General features: G+C 40.5%; 1 protein-coding gene across 6 annotated transcripts in view; it reads right to left on the bottom strand.

Annotated features, from left to right (window-relative positions):
- OSBPL1A (oxysterol binding protein like 1A) overlaps nt 1-23,905 on the bottom strand; it is a 158,787-nt gene that overhangs the window by 38,911 nt on the left and 95,971 nt on the right. For all 6 annotated transcript variants that reach the window (XM_028737144.2, XM_028737139.2, XM_028737142.2 and 3 more), the window contains 13 exons: nt 23,485-23,570; nt 22,198-22,272; nt 21,866-21,977; nt 17,786-17,871; nt 17,045-17,189; nt 16,452-16,519; nt 16,328-16,372; nt 14,759-14,832; nt 14,239-14,302; nt 12,013-12,108; nt 11,146-11,271; nt 6,698-6,779; nt 5,300-5,406 (listed from right to left, as the gene is read on the bottom strand). In XM_028737144.2, coding sequence (XP_028592977.1) covers nt 5,300-5,406; nt 6,698-6,779; nt 11,146-11,271; nt 12,013-12,108; nt 14,239-14,302; nt 14,759-14,832; nt 16,328-16,372; nt 16,452-16,519; nt 17,045-17,189; nt 17,786-17,871; nt 21,866-21,977; nt 22,198-22,272; nt 23,485-23,570 — 1,166 coding nt within the window. The remainder of the gene's footprint in view (nt 1-5,299; nt 5,407-6,697; nt 6,780-11,145; nt 11,272-12,012; nt 12,109-14,238; nt 14,303-14,758; nt 14,833-16,327; nt 16,373-16,451; nt 16,520-17,044; nt 17,190-17,785; nt 17,872-21,865; nt 21,978-22,197; nt 22,273-23,484; nt 23,571-23,905) is intronic.

Genomic DNA, 23,905 nt, shown 5'->3' with positions numbered 1-23,905 from the left:
ACTTGAAGCCAGCCATTTTTGTAGAACTCCTATTCCTCACAGTTCCGGGACAGGCAAAAATCAAACAGTGAAACTTCTCATTCTTTTACCTTAAGGCCAGAAAATGCTGGACCACTTTAACTCATGCCTGTCCATTAAACTGGTAAACACAGCTGTGCCCCCCACTCCCCCCAAAAAGCAGTTATATGCTGAAGTTTTTAAAAAGAAAAAAATGAAAAGAAATAAGGTCTTCAGAAAGCAGTGTGGAAAACCACAATTCCAATATTTTTTGTGTGTGGTATGGCTACTGCTGCAGCAAAAAGAAAGAAAGACAAACAAAACATACGCACTTTGAGAATTCCATACAGGTGAGACAACACTTTAATCCCACATGGATTATTGGACCACACACAAAAAACTCCTGCTACCCCCCTCACCCCACCCCCCAAAATACATTGTACTGGCATAGATACTTCCCATAGAGTCTAGCAGGTAAAGGTAAAGGACCCCTGGATGGTTATGTTGGAATGGGATTTAAACAATGCCTAAATGATGAAGATTAACCCCAAAATCACCACCCAACAAGACATTATGTGACGGCTACACCACTGAAGAACAACTAAATGAGCCTAGGCTTGGCCTACAAACAGTGCTATGAAGCCTAGCAGCCCTCCCCTCTAAGCACAATCTTAAACGTATTTACTTGGAAATAAGTCCCATTTTGTTCAACGACTCCTATTAAACAAGTTTAAGACTGCAGCCTGAGTGACCTAGCTGGATGTTAAATATCCCTGTAATCTGAACCACATTCTCGGGGGGGGGGGGGGAATGTAAATGAGTATCTCACATTTCATTCAGAATTTTAATTTTCCATTCATTTTTCGAAACAGAATACAAAATGGTGCTATTTAAAGAAACAACCATCACCAACACATTAATAGATTTATTTCACAAGCGGAGTCACATGGAGCCCTCAGCAACAAACTTCATAAGCTAGACGTACATTCTTTCCCCCAAAAAATCCTCTGAAGCTATTTTAATAAAAAGGAAAGAATCAGGGACAGGTGCCCATCTGATTTCAGTACATTTGTTAATGGGCATGGATGGCAGAAACTGGGTTAGGTACAAAGGGACCCTACACATTTTATAACCCAGCACCATACAATTTTTATTCTGACCCTGACCACAACAGCTATATTTAGTGTTGCACTTTAATATATGCAATGCTAAGGTCTGAACTATGGCATTAATCAGGTTGTTTGCTTTTGAGTGTGATTTTTACTGCAGAAATGCCAACATGAGGGGGCCTTCTCTGGAGTGGGGTCAATGGGCTTATCCCTTTGGCCCCCTTCTGTGGTCCTGCAGTTTTGCATAGCAGTGGTAGGGAGAAGTTTCCATTGGAGCAAGATTGCCTCTCCCCATGCTGTAGTCCTGATCCAGATAACTATCCCAAGATCACTCTGGGGATCTACAATACAGTGGTACCTCGGGTTAAGAACTTAATTAGTTCTGGAGGTCCGTTCTTAAACTGAAACTGTTCTTAACCTGAGGTACCACTTTAGCTAATGGGGCCTCCTGCTGCCGCTGCGCCGCTGCCACGTGATTTCTGTTCTCATGCTGAAGCAAAGTTCTTAACCCAAGGTACTATTTCTGGGTTAGTGGCGTCTGTAACCCGAGGTACCGCTGTAAATATTTTCAAGCAGGAAAACAATTCATTTACGCTTAATAAACAGCAAGTGCAGCCTCCACCCTCTCTATAGATTTATGCCATCATTCTGCAAGGTTTACTACTCATATCCCACACAGAATAATACTCCTTTTTCAACAACAACAACAACAACCACCCTGCATTCCCCCATTCTTAAAAAATTGACTCCACCTTAATTGCTAGAGAAAGGGAAGTTTTTGTTACACATTATTTTGCTGGAGGGCATTTCAGAACTTCGGAGTTCCAAATCCAGAATAAGAAACTTTCCTCCCATACCCCAGTCAATGGGGAAAAGAGGCACACAAACACATATATATTTAGTATGGGTAAAATCATCTTGTAACTTGCATGAAAAAACAGTGGTTAATAACAGGAAGCTGCATTATACCAAATCAGACCATTGGTCAGCCTAGCTCAGCACTCAGCACTGAGAAGGTAGCAGCTCTCCCAGGTTTCAAATGGGGAAAACTCCCAGCCCTATCTGGAGATACTGGAATTTGAACCTGGCACCTTTTGCATACAAAGCAGATGCTCTTCCACTAAGCTATGGCCCTTCCCCTTAATTTTTTTTAAATACTGCTCAGTATTAATTTAATATATGCTGTGACTATTCAGTGGGAACCTCTGAAGAAAAGTCTCGTTGAGGAAAGTTTTTGTTTGGGATGCTTGGCTTTGGAGTGCTGCTTAAGTCTGTTTCTAAACCAGTACTTCATTGCATTTCAGTTTTACCCCTCACCTTCCTGGCAAAAATCCCATACACAGCTATCTTAATGTTCACTTTAAGTAATATACATTACTTAAGAACACAGTCCAAAGGAATAATTACTTAGATGCATTAAGTAATCGCAGGTGCATTTTTAGCCATTATTTGTGATGTTTAAACTTGCCAAATCCTTCCCTCTTCCAACACTTTTCCCTATCTCAAGTGTAACAGGAGAAGACATATGCTCAGATTTTCACTATTCAAGACTATTTTTGCAGAGCCTACAATGGCTTCACTGTATGGGCTGCATTGTCATGTACAGTAACTGGTGCTGCGAGTCACGGTCGGCTCAAGCTTCCTCATTTGCAATACAACTTGCTAAAGGAAAAACAAAGCTGAACTCACATCTACCACCATAAAAACGTTTTAAATTCAGCCATAACTTTATACAGATTAACGGTGAGCTTTTGCAAGTTTACAATACCGTATAATACAGCTCAACATTCTATAATGCACCCAATTATCCTTGAAAACAATTTACCTTGAAAACAAATGGCTACACTGTAGCTTTATTTGTCTTCCCATGAGCTTAATTAATTTATTATAAGCAGTGGATTTATGTAAGCACATTAGTAATTTAAGTCCTTGTCATGTGATTCAACCTAAGGGGTTAAATCTCACACCAGTTGTAGCACACCACCACTCAACCTGTTTTATCCCCAACAAGCATTTCAGGTTCCGAAATATCCTCAAACATTTTGCAACATATCCACTGCTGAAGTCATAGGATAGTGAATATTTTTCTTTCATTCATGCTGGAGTTTCAAATCCAGAATAAGAAACTCGGACCTCTCATGTTATTCAGTTTTACTGTAGTGCAGGGGTCGGCAACGTGTGGCCCATGGGCCGGATGCAGCCCACAAAGACCATTTTACTGACCCACAAGCCACCCTTGAACCAAGCCGCCGACTCGGCGAGTCCCCTGCGCGCTGTGCTAAACCAGCACAGCGCAGTGTGGGGACTCGCCAAGGGGCGCCAGAAATTGCATCTGCGCATGTCCAGACACCAAAATTGCTTCTGCACAGGGACAATTTTTGGTGTCTGGGCATGCGCAGAAGTAATTTCCAGCACTGCAGACATGCGCAGACGTGATTTCCGGCGTTGCACTGTGCCAGTCCGGCCCACAAACAATCTCCGTGGAAGTGATCCAGCCCATGGCCAGTAAACCTTGCCGACCCCTGCTGTAGTACATCACAAAAAAACTCAGTGACAAGCCAGCATAAGGATGGTAAAGAGTACTGTACTAAAAGAACCCATCCTGCTGGTTTCGGACATAAGCAACAACAGGCACATGGAAAGTCAAAGGAGGATTCCTCTAGCAACACATTAAGGACCAGCACAACATGGAACATATTTGCTGGTCCCAGGTACTTCATCCTCATCTGTATTTGGGCTGGAAAGACTTAAGGAAAAGTGGGGGTATGTGGAGCTAAGTTGAAAGTATGCACAATTTGTGACATTGCACAGCATCTTTACCAATAATGAGTCATGTCTACATTAGTTTTTAATCTGCTGGCTTTGTGGAACTTGAACCATCTTAGGAAGAACCTTAATTCTGGTCTAAAACAGACAGGATTTTTGACAACTGAATTCTAGCTGAAGTGAGAACAAAGCTATCCTGCAGATTATAAACACAGTCTAACCCAATGTCAATTCTGTCCCCATTTCCTCTGGTAATACCACTACAGGACCTAACATTAGCCACATCAAGGATCCATTCACCTGTTCATCTTCCAATTTAGTATATGTTGCCACCTACTTGCCAGCAATGCCTTCTGCATTCTACACAAGACAAGCAGGTCTATATGAATACAGATCTAACAGAAATAATGACATTTAAAAAAAAAAATCAGTGGGAGAACACTTCAGTCTCCCAGAGTACTCTACTGCTGATCTGAAAGTTAGTCCCCCCCCCCCACCTGAACAAAGCAACATTAAATAGAAAATTCCATCATGAAACTTCTGAATCAATCTTCAATATATTCTATCTGGGCTTAAATACAGACAAGGGTTTCCTATTCCCCAACATGTTAACAGAGCTAATGTAGGTTGATTGTGATCTCCAATTACAAAGTACACAATGTGGGGATTACATTCTGGCATGAACCCATTGGGTTCAATGGAGGATGGGATTGCCAAAGTCGGTATTCCCAGAACCTGCCCCCTTCCCACCCCTTTTTATTTCAAGCAAATAAATAAATTGCCAAGTTAAATGTGCACAAGTTAAATGTGCATAAGTTGTGGGCCTACAGTTCTGCCATTGTGAATAGTGACTGTGCTGATCTTGCATACATTTAAGCTTTAATTCAGTTGTCTTTTGAGTTTTCTTTTTTGCATTTCATTGGCTTTTGACCCCAGTGTTTACAATTCTACCACCTCCCCTCCCCCACATATACATATACCTGCCAACCTTCATGCATTTGAGGAAGTTGACTCATCTATGAAAGCTTACACTATAACCTTAAGGAGCCACAATATTGTTTTTGCTTCCCCCTGGAAGCAGACTGCACATTCCACTCCAATATTTCTTCCACTTCTAATCTTTCTTTCTTTTTATTACCTTGACCAGTGTTCTAGAGTTCTATTATCAATGTCTCTCTGCTAAAACTGCATTTGTTATTTGTGAGAACACTTCAGAAGCTTTCTCAGGCTATGAACTTAAGTGACATTGCATTAAATATTTGAAGTTCTTAAGTGTCCAAACCAGTAGGGAATATTGCTCAGCAATCAGAACTCAAGGCTGCAAAGGACAGAAAAGATCCCATCCAAATGATGCTCTTATATTCTTCTTCTATAGATACTTGTCATTGTTTTAATTCACAGAGAGTATGTCATATAGAAATACTTACCCCTTCTTGCTTAGTGAAGAGTTTGAGACAATTGCTCAGCGCTTCACAAGTTTCTCTTGATGTTTCAGAAACCCCTTCAGCTTTCTTGAGAAATGAAGTAGGCATTCCTTTAGAAGAAGGGCAGGTAATATATGTGTTACTGTTTTATTCCACCCCACCTTTTGTTGTTGTTTTAGCTCGTGTAACCAACAAAGTTTATTATTAAAACAGTCTCACAGAAGCATGACCCGGAACTTTCATCCATCAGCCATTCTTATATAGGATACACTTGATATCTTTGACTTGAGAAAAAGGAATGTCTAATTAAAGAACATTTAATTACTTTCTGCTGTAATAAAACCCACAGGTCTTAGCTAGGAGAAAGTACAATTTACTATGAAATTTATGATCACAAGACAGGAGGACAAACCAAGACAGTGCTTTTGATGGGCACAGTATGACTGCTATTGGACAAGCCCGTGGGAATATCTGAACAGTAACATTTCCTTCATAGCAATTGGATGGCACATTACCACATAACCCCAAATTTATGTTTCTGAGTCAGCTACCACAACTTCTAAAATCTTGTATCCTCCTGTTCTTCATTTACAAATGTTGCACAAAATTTTGACAGTTTGAGAGCAATAGAAGTTAGAAACATCTGAACACTATAGGCCTGTATAAGAATTTTGTAAGATGAAGTGCTATTCTAACAGCATTGCAGAAAGTTCAGGTGTTTTGGCAAGAGAACTCCAGAATGATAAGGTTGAGAAGGCTGCTGTCCCCAGTGAATTCTTCACTTCTAAAAATGCATTAGATACTGCCTTGACGAAGAAGGTTTTGCAGCTTAAATGCGCACAATTTTATGAAACATGAGTACTAAAATACTTGTCAGGTTTACTTTCTTAAAATAAATTCTCTAATTTCACACAGTAGAGGCAACTCCCCGTTTGTGAGGGGGTTGCATTCCAGCTCATTGTGCTCATCGGCAAAGTGCAAGTAAGTCTGATCCCTTCTGCCCGGGCCCCTTTCGGGGCCAAAAATGGCTTGCACACCAGTGGTCGCACACCAATCAAACGCACACAAAATGGTCGCTGCTTGTATCTAAACCAACCTGCTCCCTCTCTGTGCATATTGAGGGACACACAGAAAGTGGAAGTTAACCTTTTGAAAAATAGATATTAAACTGTATCAAAATGTGTTAGTTAAATTACTTGCAAACATCAGGACACAAAAGAGCAAAAATTATGCTGAGTATGAGATCAGCTAACTTTGCATCCATTACTAAGGCCTGATTGAGACATCTGGTCAGACAGAACATATTTACTGAGAAACTAGTTAAGGCTGATCTTGCGGATCAGCTTGGAAAGTGTTTCAAAGCAACAAGAGAGTTCCTTATTATGAACGAAAACAAGTCACCTTGAGAAGTGTCACATGACCTAATTACGGTGAGGAATCCAGAAATCTCTTTATCAAGTCTTTGTTGCCATGACTGTGCAACCTGTGGAGAGGAAACAGATATTTACACTTTCAGAATAATGAATCTTAAAGAGTTTCTTTCCAGTTAAACATGACCTACATCATTATAAAACTTTGTGGCAAACTAGGTGACATATGAGAGATGCCACTACAGATCTCTAATCTAAAGGTACCTTTTTAAGAAAAGAAAAGGAGAAAGAAGCAGAAAAGAACCATGACTTTTCCCTAAGGAGACAAATATCAGCTTTGGCGGGGATTTACACTGAGGAAATGTCAAATGTCCCCTCACCGTTCCACAGTCCTAATTCAGGTGTACCTTCATTGCAGTTGCTTGTTTCAAAAACAAAGGGACGGAGATCTGATTACAGATTTCCAATTCTCATCTACTTCGGCCCTCTATTTCAAAAAGAGAGCAGCTGCTCATATTATTTACATGTGAATTTTTACAAAAAAAGTTATCTACAAGTGTTAATCCAGCATTCTTTTTATGTATGGTTTTATTTCTAAAGTGTCCCAATATAAAGGACATCCAAGAGCCATAGCAGCTCATAAAAAAAAAGGGGGGGGAGGCTACCCATGAATTTCAGAAGCAATTCTCCTAACTTTCTTTGCTATTTACGAGTTGTACCTTGGCCCTAAAGAGATAAAATAGGTGAAAGGACTTCTTAATGGGCAAACACAGTGGCATAAGCAATTTACTCAAACGTAATAGCATATGCAGTTTACTATAATTCAGAGGCTTGCACACCCTTCTGGGTATATTGTTACATGCCACCTCAATCTCTGCGGCAGAGTAGATTCCATGGGTCCAGGCACAGCAGAGATTGTGGTGTATGGTTTATTTACCATCTTGGTTAAGTTAACAACTCATACTTAGCAGCCATTATCAGGCTGGCTTGGCAATTCTGGCAACTGAATCCCTGCTGGATCCAGGGATTCAGGAGGCTTGATGAAATTCTAACACCTATCAGATATTTAGGGGAATCTGGCACTGAGGGATTCAGGGGAATCAAGGCACCCACATAACATTATTATAGGTTGATCCAAGGAAGTATTATACCTATTTGTCTATCTCAAGTAAGGGGGAAGGAACCATGGCCTTCCAAGTGTGGCTGGACTACAATTCTCACCATCTTTGACCATTTGCCATGCTGGCTGAGTCTGGTGGGAGTTGGAATCCAACAACATACTGAAAAGTACAGGTTTCCTACCAGTATGTATACTGTCCTTTGCACAGTTAGCTTCAGTTAGGCTGCAATCCAGACATATGTCCCATTCATCTCAGACCTAATTTTAAGTAGAAATACATAGGCTCACCCTGTTAATAAGCCAATAAATGAATCCTGAGTTTGCCACATTGCTCACCCAGACTCAGTGTTTAATAATGGCTATTGCTGATTCTGAGCTATAATTTATTCTATTGGAAGCACCATCATACTGGGACAGAAAAAGAACAAACACGACATCAATTTCCGAACTAAAGCCCTCTATGGCTGAAGGCACGTCCTCTAGTTTCCAGAAGTACAATTGTTTTCAAGGTGACACAGCTGATGCTCAAATTTCACAGCATAAATTTTTAAGGCACTGATAAAGCAAGTTAGACTAAGGAGAATTATTCACTAGTTGCCCTGAAATGAGCAATGCGCTGTAAGGTTTCTCCAGAAACTATCTGCAACAGTACAGCATGTACTGGCCCTATTTAGAGTTCTGCACATGCTGTAGTTATGCTCCCAGGTATGCCCCTTGGAAGATCTGTACAGTATAAAGAAATGAAATTGGGATGAAGTATGGATAGTAGAGGATGATTACAGGAAATAAAGTAGCTTAAAATTAATCTAAGATACTAGAACAGGAGAATGCAGTAAAACAAGCCAAGACATGAACATGTTTTGCATAAAGACAGGCAAAAGCTGTAAGAAGCCAAAGAGGTATTAGTTTGGCATGTGTAGTGGTTAACAGCCAGAAACACTGAACCATTGCACCACTGGGGACTCATTTCATTCATTTTTTTCCTTCAGGGTTTTTGTTGGTGCTACTAAACCAAGACCTTGCATCCAGTTTCAAGCAACGTTTTGTCAGACTCATGAAGTTCATTAAGAAGTTTTAAAATACTGGAGAAATTTAATCTAATCACAACCCTAATTGGCCATCCAATTTTCAAAAATCATCAATTGCTTTTCCAAATTAGTACTATTAGTATATGGGACATGGGTGGCGCTGTGGTCTAAACCACAGAGCCTAGGGGCTTGCTGATCAGAAGGTCGGCGGTTCGAATCCCCGCAATGGGGTGAGCTCCCGTTGCTCGGTCCCAGCTCCTGACAACCTAGCAGTTCGAAAGTACACCAATATGCAAGTAGATACAGTAAATAGGTACCACTCCGGCGGGAAGGTAAACATCATTTCTGTGCGCTACTCTGGTTCGCCAGAAGCAGCTTAGTCATGCTGGCCACATGACCTGGAAGCTGTACACCGGCTCCCTCAGCCAGTAAAGCGAGATGATCGCTGCAACCCCAGAGTCGTCCGCGACTGGACCTAATGGTCAGGAGTCGCTTTACCTTTACCTTTACTATTAGTATACCACCTTTCATCTGTAGATCTCAGGACGGTTCACAACATAAAATTACAATATATAAACCACAAAATACATAGTAAAAATAATAACAACAACAAACCAATAATCCCCCTTCCCACAGGAAGTGTATATTTTTATGCAAGATAAGAGTTGAGATATGCATAATCAAATTATTCTTAGGATAAAAAAATTACTAGCACTGCAACTGTGCATTTTGTTAGACTTACTTATTTACCTTATTACTATAATGAAAACCAATTACTGAACTTTTTTTCTTATGCTAGACCTGTTTCCTATAATCAGAGGTTTTCAAATAATCTTTAAATACTGTTGCTGTTGTTTTAAAAAAATACCTACGCAGGTCTTCAGAAATATTTAAACAAAACAGATGAGCTCCCTCTTCTGGCTTGAAGTAGTAAAACCCTCTCCCCGCTCCCCCCGCCCCCTCCAGTAAATGAGAAGGTGTTACTCTGGACAGCATCCTGTTTCGAGTGTCACATGGCTACATAGGCTGAATTAAAGTTGCTTTAGAAGTGAATTACATCCAGTTACTGACTTAAATGAATGTAACTTAAAGTGACTGTTTTTTCTTGTTTGGTATCCAAGGAAAAGTTAATTACTTTCTTGTTAGACAACTTAAAGGCAAGCAGGAAAGCGTTCAGAAGAACTATATCTGCCCAATAGCTAGTTCTAAAAAAACCACAGTAGAAGAAGCCGATATATTCTACACACTATTTTAAGTAGTGCCATGAAGACCTTCAGACCTGGGACATACATGTATATATATATGTACAGTGGTGCCTCGCAAGACGAAATTAATCTGTTCCACGAGTCTCTTCGTCTTGCGGTTTTTTCGTCTTGCGAAGCACGGCTATTAGCGGCTTAGCGGCTATTAGCGGCTTTAAGAAAAAGGAAACAAACTCGCAAGACGTTTCGTCTTGCGAAGCAAGCCCATAGGGAAATTCGTCTTCCGGAACGACTCAAAAAACGGAAAACCCTTTTGTCTAGCGAGTTTTTCGTCTTGCGAGGCATTCGTCTTGCGGGGCACCACTGTATATGTGAAGCTGTTTTAAAGAAGAAGGAGGAGAAATTCCAATATGCAGCCAGAAATCCTTGAACTAACCAAACTACTCTGTTGGATATACAGTACTAACAGATGTGAACTGTAAAGTGAAGCACCTTAGGAGTCAGATGCAAGATTAGCTGTTTTACTGCTGTTTTACGAGTATTTTTTTGCCATGTAGTGTCTGTTTGTATATTTCTAACTTAAAGAATTACCAATATATCACAAGTCTCTGGTGCCGCCCCCAAATCCAAAGGAAATGAAAATGTGTGGCATTATCTGTAAATGTCTCACTTCTTCAGGAAGTGTTTTTTAACTTAACGGTTATCATGAACTGCATGCTCTTTTGTTCAACTCATGCCAAGACTATTTAGCTGAATGCTGGGCTACAATAGGAATAATGTTAATAAATGAAAAATGAGGAAATAGTAGCAGCACTTGTAGCAGAAAAGCAAGGAAATTCAACCCGTTGTTGTTCTCATACAGAACAAAGGAAAATGGCAGCTCAAAATGCAAGAGAATGGCTTAAAGATAAAGCCTAGTATGTGTGAGGGAGGGAGAAAGGAAAAGGAGAGAGATTCCTTTACAGACCTTTTAAGTTCTATTATGTACACCTTTAAACCTTAGTTGCACAGACCATGGCACCTCGTGTTGGTGTATTCCAGAGGAAAGGCCCTAGGGTAAAAGTTATCCAGAAATTCAGAGAGTCAAGAAGACCTCTACGTAGCATGAGATACAGAAGCTTTTCCTTACTTTGAGGGAAGCTTGTAACTCGGCAACTGATATTGTGTCATCCTCCTCTTCTTCATCGCTCAGTTGTTCCTGAGTACAATAGTGTGTGCTGTATGCTGAATGGTCTTCTATTGCCTGTACCCAGTTCTGCGGAAAAAAGGAAAGGGAAAAAAGGGGGGAGGTTTCAGCAGAAAGCAGTATTTGCTACTTTTTAATTTTTAATAGGGCATAGTCCACACAAATCACCACGGCTCTTATCTTGAGAGTGTACCAACAGAGGTGACAAAGATGGAGAGGCAAAAGTTAGATAGCAACGAAGGAAGGAAATGGTATGATAAGACTTTTTTTTTAAAAAAGGACTGATCTTGAGGGGGGGAATCTTTTTTTAAGACCAACAGGCAAGCATCTTGTAAGGTATTTCTTAATTAAAGCTTATGGGGCACAAATAGTATATGAATTAATATATATAAGAGCATAAACACTTGTTTTATTTGTCCCTGTCATTTCTCATAGGCATTTCATGAAAAGTTGGGTTTGACCCTGCATGGAGCACTGTGGACATGGGGTGCCTTTAATGTCAGCCTTCCCTAGTCTGATTAGCTAAGGAAGTTGCAGCGAAGTTAAAATACTGGAAGGGAAATTTTCAGGCAGAGTGAGAAGAAGGCAGTTTAGTTATTGCCTTGCTTTCCCTGTGAAGCACAAGGAGTAGACAAAGCTGCAACTACACAGCACCATTCATCATAGCAATAAGATAATTTAGTGTGGCATTACAAGAACTCAATAAATTCAGCCCGAAAAGATTCCTATCCAACGACATTTAGGCAAGCAGTGGTTTTGTTCTTGGCTAGAATCCGCAAGTTACTAAGTATCGGTTAAAGAAATACTTACCTCTCTTGACTGTTGATTGGTCTTGGGAACTTTAAAACTGTGAACCGTATTATCAAAGCATTTGATTGAGAAGAGGTTGCCGTCTGTACTTTTTACCTTCAATTGGAAGCAGAGACAGCAGGTCAGAAACAGAAGGTCAGCAAACTGCACAGTGCTTCCTATACAAGTTCCATCTGCAAAAGTGACTAAGTTATTGAAAAATTTACAGGTCAAATCCAACATCCCTAGTTTGTCTGGACCTTGTTCACTTAAAGCTCTCTAACTGAAAAAAAAAATGAATAGCAAACTATCAAGCAAAATGAGTTTTGTCAGAGATAATTCAGTTGGTGCATTTGTGTCTCGTTAAATCCATGCCCACTTCATTCTTTCAGAGAAAATTTGGTGCAAAAAAAACCAGCAACATCATTCTGAGAATCTCATTTTTTTAAAAAAAATATCAGATTACTATTATTATGTCTTTACTTCTAACCCGCATTTTTCCCTGACAGGAACTCAAGGTGGCTTACAATAAAAGAAGAACAGCTAAAAACAGAGAAATAAAAAAAAACCAACCCCCAATCATTAAGGAAACAGTTAAACATCAATAGAAGATACATTAAAAACATATAGATGATTACAATGAAAACAGCACAGCCCTTTCATTAAAAGCAGTCAGTTCCCTGTTGAAAACCCCATTGAAAGTTTTTATTAATCATGACTGTTAAGGATAGGTTTGAACATGTTATGGGCAAATGTCAGGGTTCGTGGAGTCAAGGTGAGGTCCAGCAGTACTTCCAGTAACCAAAGGGCAGAGCATTCTATGTTCTCTGTTGTTCTTTCCCCCACCCTGTAACTAACAAAAGAAGAATGCAAAACAGCATATATGCCAACTTGCTTAGTTTTGCATACTGTACAAATCACAGAGCAGAGTCCTCATTTTCCTGCAGCGTTTGCAACCCCTTTGTTGTAATTCTGCTTTTTTATCACAGCCTTGGCATTGTGTGACTGTATTCAAAAATATATCTGGCTATGAATTCTGAGTCCCACTTGGAGGTCATCGTTCTTTACCCCTGCTCACAATAAGTTTAAGCTGATGTGTGCATTTTACACAGTAATTTATTTTTATAAGTTTATTACTGTGGATAGGGCATGTTGCAAAACTATAAGTTGTACTGCTTGTTCCCTGACTGTTGGCCTTTTTAGAAGCTAGGTTGATTTAAAAAATGATACTCTAAAAAAAGGAATGCCCTGGAACATAATGCCCCAGCATGTAGAATTCTAGTAGATTTTTCTAAGGAATGGGAGGAAATATCATGTGCCATAAGTAGAGGATACATAATTCTCCTCAGCTGTTTAAAATATCTATGCCTCAACACTCCTTATAAAGTGGCTCACAAATAAGAATTTCGTGCCTGGCGTGCTCTGGTTCATGGGGTCATGAACAGTCGGACACGACTAAACGACTAAACAACAACAATAACAAATAAGAACCAGACAATATCATAACGGCTCCATGATCACTGCAGATGGTGACAGCAGCCACGAAATTAAAAGACGCCTGCTTCTTGGGAGAAAAGCAATAACAAACCTAGACAGCATCTTAAAAAGTAGAGATATCACCTTGCCAACAAAGGTCCGTATAGTTAAAGCTATGGTTTTCCCAGTAGTGATGTACGGAAGTGAAAGCTGGAGCATAAAGAAGGCTGATCGCCGAAGAATTGATGCTTTTGGATTATGGTGCTGGAGGAGACTCTTGAGAGTCCCATGGACTGCAAGAAGATCAAACGCATCCATTCTTAAGGAAATCAGCCCTGAGTGCTCACTGGAAGGACAGATCCTGAAGCTGAGGCTCCAATACTTTGGCCACCTCATGAGAAGAGAAGACTCCCTGGAAAAGACCCTGATGTTGGGAAAGATGGAGGGCACAAGGAGGAGGGGACGACAGAGGACGAGATGGTTGGACAGTGTTCTCGAAGCTACCAGCATGAGTTTGACCAAACTGCGGGAGGCAGTGGAAGACAGAAGTGCCTGGCGTGCTCTGGTCCATGGGGTCACGAAGAGTCGGACACAACTAAACAACAACAACAATACCATAACACCAAAAATAAAAACAGAACAAACTTGGCTAAAAATGTTTGCTCTGTTGTTTGGGTATCTGAACCTGGATATTCCATACCTAAGCCTAACACACTAGCCCATTCTGTCCACAATCATAACAGATATTTCTGAGTTCCCCGGTTTGCTTACTGTGCAAATGGCTTGTGTTAAGTGCTTGCATCCTTGGCGGCGATTACTGTTCCCAATATCAGCCCTTCAAAAGAAGGCAGAACAAATAATTAATCATCATCATCAGTATTACAGCCACCAAAAGGCTTCTGGAGTGATGCAGAATTTCTTTATAGTAGAATGTGATTGGGTGGTATTTGACTGAGTCGTACTTGGAATAAACCCACTGAACTCAGTGGACTTAGACTAATAATAAAATACTACCCATTATATTTACACATGAAGGGTGTTCAGAGAGCTGAAAACAAATGCAAAGGTAGTCTTCCTTGTAATACAAGTCAATCCATCATAATATAAATAAAAACCACATTCTTCAAATATATGGAATGATAAAATTATAATCTTAAGAAATAAATTTCAGCTTATATATAGGTAAAGAAAGTTCAACTTTTCAACCATTTCAAAATCATGTTTCAAAAGCAGATGGTATCAATTTTATACATTCAAAAGGCTTTAGAGAGATGCTCAATTTCACACTTACTGTTTTTGGTACCAGGAGAGGACTCCATGTTCCAGTACTACCCAATATGGCTTCCACCCAAAAAATCTTGAACTCTTAAAAACAAAACAAAAATGGAGTCTATCACCTCAGCAATAGCTGAATTTGCCATGTGTTGCTGCATGACAAGCAATAAGAAGCATTACTAAGCAGCTTTAATGCTGAACAACACATCCTTAATTGTTTTAATTATCTCAGGAGGCCAGAAGATGACTAATCTGCTATTTGTTGTGTGATACTTGACTGATAGTAAACCGAAGTAATGCTTACTTGAAAACTCCAGCTGGAGCCTGGGAAGGACGAACATTTTCACCTGAGAGGTATAAAAGGCTCCAAGTACAGTTACTACTAGCCTACCCCGTGGACGTTTAGTTAAAGTGAGGATGGTACAATAGCCTTCTTTTCAAGTATATCCCCAAAGCCTGTGACTTCTGGGCCAAGCATCTAGCTCCACCCTTCTGAGCCAAGCATCTAGCTGCACAGGTCATTATAATGCAATAAACTGTAATTGGTTCAATTCTTGAAGTAATATTGATCAGATATGAAGAAAAGATTCAAGCAGCCTATATTTCATACATGTCAGGGAAGTTAAGACATTTTGTCACCCGCTAGCCTTTAAGACAACAGCAACAATATGGAACAGATGGGTCATATTAGAAATGGAAGAGCTCAAATGGAAGATATAACCTGGGGCGGATCTACTCTCATGATTTATAACATTAAGGTTGTTCAATGACAATAAAGGTATGATGATGATGATGATGATGATGATGATGAAAGAGGCAAGGAATGATTTTGAAGACGTAAGGGTCACATTACATTTTGCTAAGAATGTTAATAATGCTTTATTAAAATATGACACCAGAGGGCACTGCAGAGCAACCAGGAACCAGGTAGGAAAGGGAGCTGTTGTTAGGGATGAATAACGTTAAGGTAATGAACATTATTTAGTTGTATCCAGTGGCGTAGCGTGGGTTGTCAGCACCCGGGGCAAGGCAAATTATTTGCGCCCCCTAACCCGTGGATTTTGGTAGGGGCAGAGAGCTGTGAGTGCGAGCGCCCCCCCAGATGTTGCGCCTGGTGCGGCCGGCCCCCCCTGCACCCCCCACGCTACACCACTGGTTGTATCCCCTGTGACATTTTAGAACAGGCAGATGTTTTGGCCTACGACTCCCATGATCCCTAGCTAACAGGACCAGTGGTCAGGGATGGTGGGAATTGTAGTCCAAAACTTCTGGAGGGCTGAAGGTTGGGGGTGCCTGTTTTAGAACAATATAGCTAATATTGTTCTAATAACGCTAAAAAGGTCAGTGTAAATCCAGCCCTGGAGAAAGGAGACACGTTGGCCTCTGGCCCGCTCCCAAGAGCCATTGCCTCAGCAAAGCAGTTCAAGATAAGGGCATTTATGGTATGAATTCTGCTTCTATCTTGAGAGTTAGTACAGTGAATGAACTGTCTATCAATTTGTGTTATTGCTATGGATTGAAATAAAAAAACCTCTGGCCAATTAAAACATAAGGATGAGACAAAAAAGGGAAAAAAGATAGGCACCTTCCAGAGTAGTCCTTCATATCGTTTCGGAGGTTTGTTGCTCACCTACAAAAGAATTGAGAAATTAAACACAAGTCGACCCACGTTAATGGTACAGATTAAACACACAATCTGCTGTACCCACCTTCCCAATGCCCCCTCCAAGGATGTGTTTCATTTCTGCACCTTGGGCTAAAGCAAGGGGTGTCTGACCTGTTCAAAAGAGCAGACAGATTTACTTCATCGTAGCTGGATCAGAATCAATAAAGTTGGCAACTCTGAGAATATACCTTATGTTTCACAGCTGAGAGGAAAAACAAAGGATGCTCTCTTGGGTTGAGGCATTGTTCAACAGGCATTTTACTCAAGGTATCACAAAGGATTGATTCAAAAATTATTCTACTAAACATAGCCATGCTCAATTTTTTAATGTGAGAATGACATTAGCAACAGAAGTCCTTTCAAGAATACATCAGACGGTACTGGTTAAGCATATGGGCTTTGTAAGAGCTAAAATAGGATTATTGGGTATTTATTTTCATCGGCATCTGGCACTTATTTACTGGCAACACAAACCCGGATTAAAATTCTCTAATACAAAGCCAATTGACAGTGCTAAAATACAATACTCTAGACCCAGTTAGATGAAAATAATGTTTTATTTTTAGTTAACACATTCACTTTGCTTTTCGTGTGAAAGGGGAAATCTGGAGCTAATAAAATGAAACTTTTACATACCATTTTTGTTCTTTATTTTGGAGTCTGCTCCAGATTTTAGGAGCTTCAAAGCACAGTGCTTATGGCCACGGTATGCTGCACAATGTAATGGTGTATTTCCCACCTGATCAGTGCAGTTGATGTCAGGAGAATTTGACCTGTTTAACTAGAGACAATTATAAAAAAAACATTATTTAATCATACTTGTAATTTTTTGCAGTTACGTTTTCTAACACACCACAGACAGCCGAGCAGAATTATAGACAGAAAGCACAACCAGAGCTCCTGGCCATTCCACTGCCTGAGATCTATTTCCACCATGCCTATTATTTATTTTGATTTAAAAACCCTGTATCTCTATCATTACAGTGGTACCTCACAAGACGAATGCCTCAGAAGACGAAAAACTCGCAAGACGAAAGGGTTTTTGGTTTTTTGAGTTGCTTCGCAAGACGAATTTCCCTATGGGCTTGCTTCGCAAGACGAAAACGTCTTGCAAGTTTGTTTCCTTTTTCTTAAAACCGTTAATACCCAGGGTGCATTGCTTGAAGAGGTGCAGTTGCGACTTGACTTCGAGGAGCAACTCATAGCACACGGTGTGGTGCTATGAGTTGCTCCTCCTATGGGAAACCGTGCTTCGCAAGATGAAAAATTCGCAAGACGAAAAAACTCGCAGAACGAATTAATTTCGTCTTGCGAGGCACCACTGTACTTGTATAGTATGGCTTAAAAATATCAAGAGAATGGTAACACAGTATGTACCAGTGCTGTGAGTTTTTCAGTTTCTCCTTCTCGTGCAGCTCCCAGGAGGAGTTCTTCAAGTTTTCTTTCTTCAGTCCTTTCTACAGCTAAGTACAAATTATTAATTAAAACAACATCCTCCCATAGGGAAGTTTCTTTCATTGCTAGATTCCCAATGAAAAAGCAATTAACATTTGTGGGTCCTTCCCTCCTGAGCAGTAGGTCACAGATTTATATTCCCTAAACTTCAAGCCTTTTAATTTCCAGAACAATATACCGTATTTTTCGCTCTACAAGACGCACCAGACCATAAGACACCCCTAGTTTTTGGAGGAGGAAAAAAATATTCTGAATCTCAGAAGCCAGAACAACAAGAGGGATCGCTGTGCAGCGAAAGCAGCGATCCCGCTTGCTGTTCTGGCTTCTGGGATAGCTGCGCAGCCTGCATTCGCTCCATAAGACGCACACACATTTCCCCTTACTTTTTAGGAAGGAAAAAGTGAGTCTTATACAGCAAAAAATACAGTAGGCCAAGACCAGCTCAGCAGTAGAGCTGATGTTTTGCATAAGGTAAAAGGACCCCTGACCATTAGGTCCAGTTGTGGCCGACTTCTGGCGAACCAGAGCAGCGCATGGAAATGCCGTTTACCTTCCCGCTGGAGCGGTACCTATTTATCTACTTGCACTTTGACGTGCTTTCAAACTGCTAGGTGGGCAGGAGCAGGGACCGAGCAACGGGAGCTCACCCCGTCACGGGGATTCGAACCGCCGACCTTCTGATCGGCAGGTCCTAGGCTCTGTGGTTTAACCCACGGCGCCACCCACGTCCCTATGTTTTGCATACATAAAGCCAAAAGTCCAGTCCCCAGTATTTTCCAGTTAAAAGGTCCTAGTAAGCAGGCTTTGGAGAGTCCCATGCAGGGGACACACTGCATCTTTGATTATCTGGATAGGCAGCTTTAACCGAACCTGCTTTTATACCCAGATCATATCCATAGGAACAGGTTTGTACACGCTCAGTTCATGCAAATGATGTCCACCCCCCACGGCGTGCAGTCATAAGAGTGCAGCTATTTGGCAATAGTGCTATTAGCATTCATCTCTGCTTACAGAGGAATTCAATGGCAAATGCTAACCAACAAGGTTTATTTCTTTGAAATTAAGGGCAAACTGAAATTCTAGAAGACCAAGCAATGCAAAACTGAGCAACTCCTGCACTCAGTATCCTGCTAAGTAAGGGTTAACTCTAAATGCAATACTGGATAGCGAAAGTCAATTGTATCATAATATAATCTTTATTATTTCTCTCCAAAAAATATAGACGTTATCTGAATCATATCTAAGCAGGTTTGCTAACTACATAAGTACTGTAATACAATTTCTAATCATTCCAAGGCTTATATGTGTGTATTAAAGATCAGAGAGTCTTAAAACAACTACAGGGCTTTGATTACGTAGACCCTCCACCAAAAAGAAAAACCAAAAAGAAATACAGAACATAAAGTTTGACACAATTTTAGTGGAGCTTTCCCCAGTCAGCCATCCCAAAGCACTTCTATCCCAAATTACGCCATAATGCTAAATGCCACAAACTAATGAGAGTGTGCAGTGGCGTAGCGTGGGGGGTGCAGGGGGGGCCAGCCGCACCGGGCGCAACATCTGGGGTTAGGGCAAATCCACAGGTTAGGGGGCGCAAATCCACGGGTTAGGGGGTGCAAATTACTTGCCTTGCCCCGGGTGCTGACAACCCACGCTACGCCACTGAGAGTGTGTCCTAAAACAAAATACTGGTGGATTTTATACTTTTAACAGCAGCTTTCCCCAGTAACACACTCTTTTTACATAAGACCCTTTGCTCACCTCTTCTATGCCCAAACAGTTTTCCTTCCCTTTTCCTGCTTCTGCCATACTACAACTCCCAGCAAGCAGTGCTTCTAGCCCTGTGAAGTAGAGACAGTACTATATCTAATATCATCTGTGCTGGGAATGCATCTTTTTTAAAAGGGAATGAGTTCTTAGAACCACTACAGAATTTGGCAGCAATAGCAGAAGATATGGATAAGGCAAGTGACTCATTGAGCCCAGGTAAGGGCAGTCCTGGGAGATCAGACAAAGGTCCCACCTAGTGCAGTGCCCTGTTTCCAATAGCTGCTAGCCAAATCGTTCCAGAAACTGTGCAACTAGAAGGTGAAGGCATCTTACCTTCCCTGTTGCTTGTCTCCTGGTACTTGTAAATCAGAGTAACATGAAGGTTCAGCTTGACTGTCATTGTAAATAGCCACTGATAGACCTCTTCTTCTCCATTAATTTGTTCAAGTAGAGAGGTCATTATCATCATATATTGTGACAGGAAACTCCGTAAGTCTGAACTATGTGCCAATCTTTCACTCTCACACAGCATGTTGTCTCCCTCTCTTTCTCAAACCTGTGAAAGTTTTATCCTTTTCTAAGCACGAGTGTCTCTAGTTCTCACAAACTATTCTAGTGTAGGCAAGTTGTAACCTAGCTTTCTTCCCTGACTGTAGAAAAGTAGCCTATCAGAAGCAATTGATCACGTGGGAACTTTAGGTAGAACTGACATTTACATTGGCAAATACTAAACCCTCCACTTAAGTTTCAACAAACTGGTTATAGCTGACAAATCTACATGGGAAAATTGCATTGCATGATACTGCAGGCACCTTATTAAAATGCTACTTCAAGCTTCTGAAGTCAATGTTAGAAATGACTCAAGTACACATTTCTCCTACCCTAGGACAGAAGAAGGAAATGTGCAATTGATGCCAGTACTAAAAAGAATGCTGACCCTGGGTTGCATCCAACATTAGTCCTACTCAGAGTAGGACCATGAAAATAAACTTGGCTAGCTTAAGTCTATTAATTTCAGTGGATTCACACCTAGTAGAACTTAGCGGATACAACTCCTTACTTCTAATGCCCTCAGACAATTCAAATAAAAGTTTCAACCCATGTTAGATTGTCTGCAGTGTGTCTCAGGGGATAGTGCCCCCTAAATTAACACTGGTCTCTGCCACAAACCTTAGGCTATACACTATAAGTGGGAAAGTGCTTTGAGGTCTTCTAATATGAAGGAACTCCTTGTATCACCTCAGACAAATATGGCACAGGTTTCAATGGCATATGAAACAATGCACAAGCGGTATTTTATGTAAAAAGAGTATCCAACTCAAGGAAGCCACCCTAAACGTAATCAGCAACATGTGGCTTAGAACATTTTTTACAAAAAATAGCACTGGTTTCATAGGACACACAAATCATATATCTTATGAGATTTTTTTAAAAAAAGTAATTTGGGATAAAGGACATTGCACTTGGTAAGCCCCACTAAAATTAGATTTGATTGTGTTTGTGTGTGTATATACTAGTAGACATTTCTGCAATAAATGGCACCTTACTGCCTTAAAAAACAACTGTGTAGTTTGAAAGACTCGACATTTCTTGAATACACCCATACAACAGCCCACCTATTGAAATGGTCAAAGATTGTATCACTTATGGAGGAAAGAAAACCCATCAAAGGCTCTTGGTCAATAACGTATTACCGTCTCAACCAAATTAGAAGTTCACACATGCACAAAAAGCTTAAGTTATGTGGGTTATGATACACAAGGCCATTGTCTCCTTTTACATCAGGCTCTCGGGAAAACCACAGATTTCCAGTGTGCTAATTGTGAACACTAACAGGGATGCTGCTAGGTACTTAATAGCTTCAAGGCACAGGTCCTTGGCAAAATTTGCATATCTATGTGTCAATGCAATGTCAGTGCAGAGGTTTATCATGCAAGCCAGCAACTACCAAGCAGTTTTCTTCACATCATCAACACATTTCTAGTGTTGTAAAAGGTCTAATCGTGCCATACAGGATGTGTTCAATGCAGACACAGTTTCAAGCAGCCACGACAGTGTTTATCATTAGGGAAAAGAAGTGCTCTGTCACCTTGGCAAAATAGTCTTTAAGAAGGATGAAGACATCACCACTGTTCATACTGAATGATGCAATTGAGCTAGAAACTGCAGCAGTAAAGCATCTTTACCAGAATGCCAATTCTCTAAAGTTCATATATCTTACAGAATGGATACCTTCCAGCATCTCTCTTATTTCTTTATCATGTGTAACATCTTTTGCAGTTTGCCCATTCCCGTTAACAATGGAAGTATCGGCTTCGTATTCCAAAAGCAGCATAACTACCTCCTGAAAGACAAAGTTTTGTTGCATTATCTACAAAGACCTCTCCCTCCTTTTAGCCAGTTTACTTTTGCTTTGTACTTTTGGTCTTGGGAAGTGAATGCCACGTATAATTAAACAGAACAAACATTTCTAACAGGGAAATTACAAGGTGTCTGTGACAGGGAGAACAGTCACAAGGAACAATGGTATGCCTCTGAGAAGAGGCTGAAGTTGTTAATTTTACCTTGCGCCCAGTGAAGGCTGCACGATGCAGTGGGGTATCTCCCATGTCATTTAATACATTTACTTCAGCACCAGCCTATAAAGAAAGATTGTTTAGTAGCGCTCGCATCCAAGAAAATTGGTTTCTGACCATTCACACAAACTCTATTCTTGCTTTCAATGGTGCATGCTTCCACATAAAATCTGTTTTACCTGGGATAGTGACAGGCTGTATTAGAATGACAGTACTCCAAAATTTCTAAATAGAAAGTTTAGCCAGCATAGTAAAGACTTGCTCTATGCCAAACTCATTTTAAATTAACATTTTCCAAAAGGTGGTTTGGCCAGCCTCCCTTACCCATGTCCACTTGCTATGCTCTGTGCTCAAGTGCAAGCTATATTGGTCTTGATCTGAGCTCTAAGCCCTCTGTGTTTGGGAAGGTAACAATTCTTGTGTGCCAGTCTACTTCATCGCCACCTTTAATCCAGTTTGTTCAAATTGGATTCAGCTCATTTTCTTTCTCAAAAGGGTTACAAAGAGGTCAGATCAAGCTACACATGCAGCAGAACTAAATGGATTATGTGGTTTAACAATTACATAGACATACAGAATTCAAAATTAGAGCCAGGAGGCCTAGATTTCATTCCGAACTCCTGCTGGTGACCTAAAGGCCTATGGGCTAACAGATTCAACTTGGTTTCTTATCTTTCAGACTCAGAAACCACCAATGCCATTTATTTTAAGTACTAGGATTAATGCTGAAAACCTTTAGCTGAAGGAGCACTCTTACTTGCATCAAGAGTCCTTTATACCTTCACAGATAAGTGACACAGCTTGAACATTTTAATCAGTTTGAAGCATGATCCCTTCTAGTCCACTGTACTTGCTAAGAGTATCAACATGTTCTGCTTCATGTGTGTGTGTGTGCATGTATGCATATACACATGCACGCACACACACACACACACTTAAAGTAGCTCAATTATACTATTTGAAGAATATGTCAAGGGTTCCTGATTAGTGCACATAGTGGACATGCAAGGGGGTGTTGGGTGTGATGAAGGGTTGAAGCCGGAAGGTTTGATAAAGATTCTGCCCAATTCATGCCCACTGTGTACGACAGGAAACACCTGCACAGTGCAATGGGGACATAATAAACTTCTGCATACGGTTTCAGCATCTAACTATTTAAACCTTTTGACCTACAGATTAAGCATTTCAGTGTTAAATGCTAATTGCTTTGGAGAAGAAATGCTGATTTCTGTTGCACAGAAAATATTAATTCATTAGAAGATTACAAGTTTATACCTTCAGCAAATCCTTGACAACACTGGTGTGCCCAAAGTAGCATGCAAGATGAAGAGGTGTCCATCCCAAGTTAGATTTGCTTCTGCCTAAAGATACAATATAAAACACGACAAATCTAAACTACAGTATCCCTCATGCAAGCAAAGTTATAACATCCAAGAAAACTGAAAAAGATCCTACATGATTCTGCACTGCACCAATTTAAGATGCTCTCAAATGTGTTTGATAGAAATTGAATTTGTATCATCCTCAGTGAGAAGTAAAAGCATTGTAGCAGTTAGACTTGAGTTTCAGACAAGGACCAGGAAAACACGGGCTCCCCACTCAACTGGGAAACCTTTGGCCATTCGCTATCTTTCAGCTTAACCTTAATCTCAAGAGGATTGCTGCTATGATAACGAACATACAGCACTCTTTGGAG

The sequence above is a fragment of the Podarcis muralis genome, chromosome 8, assembly GCF_964188315.1.
Source record: "Podarcis muralis chromosome 8, rPodMur119.hap1.1, whole genome shotgun sequence".
Lineage (NCBI taxonomy): Eukaryota > Metazoa > Chordata > Lepidosauria > Squamata > Lacertidae > Podarcis > Podarcis muralis.
Note: the sequence above shows the minus strand (reverse complement) of the source record. Positions and strands in the feature narration are given on the sequence as shown.